This window comes from Alligator sinensis, unplaced genomic scaffold (assembly GCF_000455745.1).
Source record: "Alligator sinensis unplaced genomic scaffold, ASM45574v1 scaffold1765_1, whole genome shotgun sequence".
NCBI lineage: Eukaryota > Metazoa > Chordata > Crocodylia > Alligatoridae > Alligator > Alligator sinensis.
Genome location: NW_005843468.1, coordinates 81,462 through 86,962, shown reverse-complemented (window position 1 = coordinate 86,962; position 5,501 = coordinate 81,462). Strand labels below are relative to the sequence as shown.

Below are 5,501 nucleotides of genomic sequence, written 5' to 3'. Positions count from 1 at the left end.
GCTCCGCCCCCAGGTGCGTCGGGGCCGGGGCCCGGCCCAATCCTCCTCCCGCGGCTGGTCCCTGCCTTCAGCTCCCAGCTACATTGTGAACAGGGCAGAGATCCTGAGCTTTGTTATGGACCCTCACTCCTTCCCACAGGTCCCTGAGGTCTCATGGGTTGGAGTTATGGGAGAAGCGTAAGGCCCTGACTGCCCGTGGCTGTGCAGGGGGCTCTGACCTGGCCGTTGTGCCTCGCCCAGTGTCTAGTCGCTTCCCTCCTTGCCCAGTCTGGCACCACCTCCATGCAGCTCAGGAGAGCAGAGGGGGGCTCTGTGTTCTCATGGCTGCCAGCAGGGTTTGGAGTAGGTGTCAGGCAGCACCCGTGGCCTTCATGGGGCCTGGCCAGTGCCCAGAAGAGCGGCCGCTTCCCAGGTCAGACTCTAGGTCTGTCCTGCCTCGGCTCCAGTGTCACAGGGCATCAGAGAGCCCGTGAATCAGTCTGGAGCAGCTTGGCTCCTCTCAACTGCTAGCCCTGCCCCACCGCAAGATGACACCAATCCTGTCTGCTGCCAGTGCCCCAAGCAGAGGCCTGGAGCAGCCTCTCTGCCTGCCCTGCCCATCTGCCCTGAGGCACTTCCTAACCTGGCCTTGGAGCAGCACCATCCCCTTAATGGGATCCAGAACAACCATCCTGCATCCAGGCTGGGACCTGTCCAGGGCAGAGCTGGGCAGTCGGTTGGAGACGGGCACAATTCCATGCGTTCCCCAGTGCTGCCAGGAATAGCTTGGGCAGGGCTGGCCCAGTGAGTCCAGGACAGCATGGGGGGAGGAGGGACATGTTGCGGCCGGGTCTGTGACAAACCCATGGCTACAGCCAAGAGCCGGGGTGGGGGGGCCTGGATCTGTGCTGCCGGACAGAGGCCCCGGGATCCTGGCAGATGAGCAATGGGGTGTCACCGGGGACCCAGCCTGTGGCTTCATGCAGGCTGCGGTCATTCTGTCTCGGCTGCAGCCACCCCTCCCTGGAGCCTGCGGGGGCCCTGGGCCGGGAGGCTGCCGACAGGCAGAGCCGTAACCGCGCCGTCCTCCGCACAGCCTGAGCAGCACCGCAAGGGAGAAGCCCCGGCCGGCCCCAGAGCAACTGGTGGCCGAGAAGATGAAGAGGGCATATTACCTGACGCAGAAGGTGCCCAACCAGGTACGAGGCGCATACGTGCGTGTCCCCCTCCCTTGCAGGCCCCTGTGCCCCCCTGGCTGCAGCTCTGAGGCCTCAGCCCTGCCACGGCCCTCCTTTTCTCCTGGACCTCCTCAACAAGCAGGCGACACCTCTGTGCCTCAGTTTCCACATCCTACAGGTTGCTTGGGGCTCGGAGCTCTGCTGAGAGCCACTGAGTGAGAAGTGGGGTGGAAGGGACCTCTGGAGGTCACGTCTAGTGTAACCCCCTGCCTGGGGCAGGATCAGCCCTATGGGGCACTGGGTGCACCTAGATCATCCCCATCCAGCCTCTCTGTGAACCCTCCAGTGCTGAACAGTCCCCCTCTTCCCTGGTGTCACCCCTGCAGTCTCCCTGCTCAGGCTGTGAAGAAGTCTCTCCCGAGAAGTATCTCTGCAATTCCAATGTAGATTATTACACAGTCCGGTGGGTAGAAAATTGGCTTATGGGATGCACCCGCAGAGCGGTGGTGGATGGGTGTTTCTACCTGGAAAAATGTAGGCAATGGAGTCCCCCAAGGCCTGTCCTGGGACCAGTACTATTCAATATCTTCATCAGTGACTTGGGCAAGGGAGTAGAAAGCACCAAGTTTGCTGATGACACCAAACTACGGGGGGAGGTACATAAACCAGAGAGCAGGGAGGAATCCAGGCTGATTTGGACAGGCTGGGGAAATGGGCCGAACAGAATAGGATGCAGGTTAACAAGGAGAAGTGTCGTGCTGCACCTGGGAAGGAAGAGTCATCCACAGTCCTACAGCCTGGGAGGGACCATACGGAGCAGCACGACTGCGGAAAGGGATCTCGGAGTCATAGTCGACTCCAAAATGAACGTGAGCCACCAGTGTGAGGAGGTAACAAGTAAAGCTAACTGCACCCTTTCTTGCATAAGTGGGTGCATCACAAACAGGTCCAGGGAGGTGATGCTGCCCCTCTATGTGGCACTGGTCAGGCCGCAGCTGGAGTACTGCGTCCAGTTCTGGGCGCTGCACTTCAGGGGGGATGTGGATGGGCAGGAGAGGGTTCAGAGGAGGGCCACTCATCTGGTTAAAGGCCTACAGAAAAAACCCTACGTGGACTGATTGGGAGACCTGAACCTCTTCAGCCTCCACAAGAGGAGGCTGAGAGATGATCTCGTGGCTGCTTACAAACTCATCGAGGCCAGCAAGAAATAGGGGATACGATGTTTACCAGGGTGCCCATCGGGGTCACAAGAAATAATGGCCACAAACTGGAAGAGAGCAAATTCAGATCGGACATCGGGAAAAAATTATTTACAGTGCGGGTTGCCAAGATATGGAATATGCTTCCAAGGGAGGTGGTGCTGTCCCGTTCCTTGGAGGTGTTTAAAAGGAAATTGGACAGACACCTGGCCGGGGTCATCTGACCCCAGCACTCATTCCTGCCCAGGGCAGGGGATCCGACTCGATCTCATAAGTCCCTTCCGACCCTACTTCTATGAAACTGAGATCCAACCTAAACCCACTGGGCTGCAAGCCCCAGCCCTGGGTCCACATCCTCGGCAGCAGTGGGGAGGGCTGGGGTGCAGGACCAAGCCAAGAGCTGGCCCCGGGGGCTGCGGCCCCCCATGCCATCCTCTCGACCCACACCTGCTGCTCCTGGGCGCAGGATTTCTACACCTCGGTGCTGGATGTGCTGACGCCGGATGATGTGCGGGTGTTGGCAGAGACAGAGGACGAGCTCTCGCGGCGTGGGCAGTTCGAGCGGGTCTTCCCCGGGCCTGGCGCCTCCCGCTACCTGCGCTTCTTCGAGCAGCCGCGCTACTTCAACATCCTCACGGCCCAGTGGGAGCTCCGTTACCACCTGTGCAAGGGCAAAGGTAAGTCCCCTCCGCACCCCTTGGAAACCTCACGGTTCCTCCCCCAGTGCCCTTGGCTGTCTGGGGAGGGGCTGGCCCAGCATGGGCCTTGAAGCAGGTCTGGCTCCCAGCAGCCTCTGTCCTAGAGGGCTGCATTTGGGCATTAACCCCTCCAGGACTCTGCCATCACCCCCCCAGGTCCTTGGTGCAGTGGGTCGTAGGGAAGCCAGGCTGGAAGGGACCACAGGAGGTCCCCTCTGGGCCAGCCCCCTGCGCAAGGCAGGAGCACCCGCATCCAAACCACCCCAGATGCGCATCCGTCCAGCCTGGTCTGGTTTCCAAGCTTGGAGGTTCCACCCACGGCTCTCTTGGTCCACGTCCTCTTGGTCTCCTGCCTCAGTTTCCCTTGCCACAACTGGAGGCTGTTGTTCCTCGTCCTGTCTCCTGCGGGCCAGAGAAAAGCCCGTCTCCATCCTTGATTGGCCCTTTGGGGATCTGAAGCCTGGGGTCCTGCCCTCATCCCCCTGGTCTTCTCTTCTGCAGGCTGAATAACCCCAGTTCTTTCAGCCACAGTTGCCACTGGCCCCCTCACACCCTGGGTCTAGAGCTGAGGACAGTGTCGGCTGCCCCTGCCTGGTGCTGTGGGAGACTGTGGTGGGGTTTGTCCCCTGCTCCGTGGCCTGGGCGCTACTCTGGGCGAAGGCCGAGGGTTGCCTCTTGGCACCGGCACTGGCTCATTCCCCTCCAGCATCATCCCAGGGACCTCCGCTCACAGAGGGAGCAGGCGGGCTGGCTCCAGGCAGGCGCCAGGGCCCCAGAGATGCTCCGGGCTCCGCCATCCAGTTCAACATGGAGTTCATTGCTGCTCTGGTGCCCACCTGCATCCTGGGAGCTTGGCAGGGCCCTGGACCCGTCCAGGCTGAACTGAGCAAGCCCATCTTCTCCTTGTGGCGTTTGCCCAGGGCCCAGCTGCCCCCCTCCTCACCCAGCGGCTTCCCTTGCAGGCTTGGAGCTGCTGCGGAGCTGGTGCCGCCAGGGCTTCCATGCGGGGGTAGCAACGGATGCACCGCTGGTGAGAGACCGCCCATGTCCTCCTCTCCCACCACAGTCCCTGGGGCTCTGGTCCTGGGACCCCAGCTGTGGCCTCAGCACCTCATGATGCCCCTGCCCCTTTCCTCTCCCCCTGCAGTGGTCTCTGCCCAGGTCCCATCTCCTCCAGAAGAGCAACCCCCACCTCAACGGCTTCAGCAAGCTGGACCCCAGCCGCATCAGGTAAGTGATGGCTGCAGGGCGCAGGCCCTTGCCCAGAGGAGGGGGCCGGCACGTGTTCTCGGTCGCTCACCCACCCCCTTCCCTTCCCCTCCCGTCCCCTCCCCTGCAGCAAGACCCTCCCAGCGCAGGAGCCAAAGGATGCCACCCGGGCACCAGAGCCCAGCCCTGGAGCCCAGAGCTCGTCCCTGCTGCCCTGCAGTGGCGGAGCCAGCAAGAAGCCTGGAGCCCCCCTGGCCAAGCCCCCCCCGGCCATGTGCCTGGGCTGCCAACGCCCCCTTTGCCCCCACCCCAAGCTGAAAGTTTTGGGGGGGGACCCTGAACCTACCTCACCGGAAGCTGCAGGTGCCAGCACAGGAGCCCTGGAACCTGCCCCGCCGCCCGCGTGCCACGGTGCCGGAGCCAGGCCGATGGACACTGGGATGTTTCAATAATGATCTCTGGAAGGCGAGGCTGGGGCTTGGCGCCGTTCTTTGGGCAGGGGGGAGGCACTGGGGGTAGAGCCTCTGCTCCTGTGCCATGGGGGCTGGGTCCAGCTTCCCCCACCCCACAACTCTGCCGCCCGCAGGAAAGTTCGTCTTGCCCAGGGATGTGGAGCGATGGCCACCAAGGGGATTTGGGCACTGGCACCGCTGCCCTCTCTGCCCCCAGGCTCCAACCCTGCCCCCTTCTCCCCCTCCCGGGCACTGACCCTTGCCTGCCCCCAAAGGAGCCAGGCTGTCACATGGTGCCCCCAGTGGGGGGCAGGAGCTGGCGCTGCTCCAGGGACGGGGGTCCCCTTCCCACCTGCTCTGTCGGGGCTAGAGACCGTGGCCCCGAGGCTTGGCTGGGCCAGGGCAGCCGGCAACCCTGGACCTGCGTGTCTGCCTGTGGCGTGCAAGTGCCCAGAGCCCCGGGCCCTGCCCCCAGTCTGCCCAGTTCCCCCCAGCAGGGGAAGGCAGTGCCCTCCTCCCTCTGCTTGCCCCAGTCCGGCATTTCCGAGTGACCGAAAATAGCCGCGGGCGGCAGTGAAAGCGGAGAGCCCCGTGTGGGTGTCCAAGGCCCAGCTGTGTGTGTCGTGTGTGTCCCCACCCCGGCCATGGGGCTGGCACCTGGCTCAGCTTTGTGGCTTGGACCCTACAGGCCCCTGTCCCGTTCTCCCCCGACCCCGCCTGGCACCTGCTGCCCCCTCCGTGCCTTGCCCGCTGCCCCCTCCCCCTGGCATGTGCCTGCCAAGACGG

The 5,501-nt window shown here is 63.1% G+C and overlaps 1 protein-coding gene across 1 annotated transcript in view; it reads left to right on the top strand.

Annotated features, from left to right (window-relative positions):
• The window catches only part of TTLL4 (tubulin tyrosine ligase like 4), a 20,135-nt gene that overhangs the window by 12,193 nt on the left and 2,441 nt on the right, over positions 1-5,501 (top strand). Inside the window, exons 14-18 of the mRNA XM_025195322.1 lie at positions 14-177; positions 1,076-1,178; positions 2,823-3,033; positions 4,017-4,084; positions 4,202-4,284. Coding sequence (XP_025051107.1) covers positions 14-177; positions 1,076-1,178; positions 2,823-3,033; positions 4,017-4,084; positions 4,202-4,284 — 629 coding nt within the window. The remainder of the gene's footprint in view (positions 1-13; positions 178-1,075; positions 1,179-2,822; positions 3,034-4,016; positions 4,085-4,201; positions 4,285-5,501) is intronic.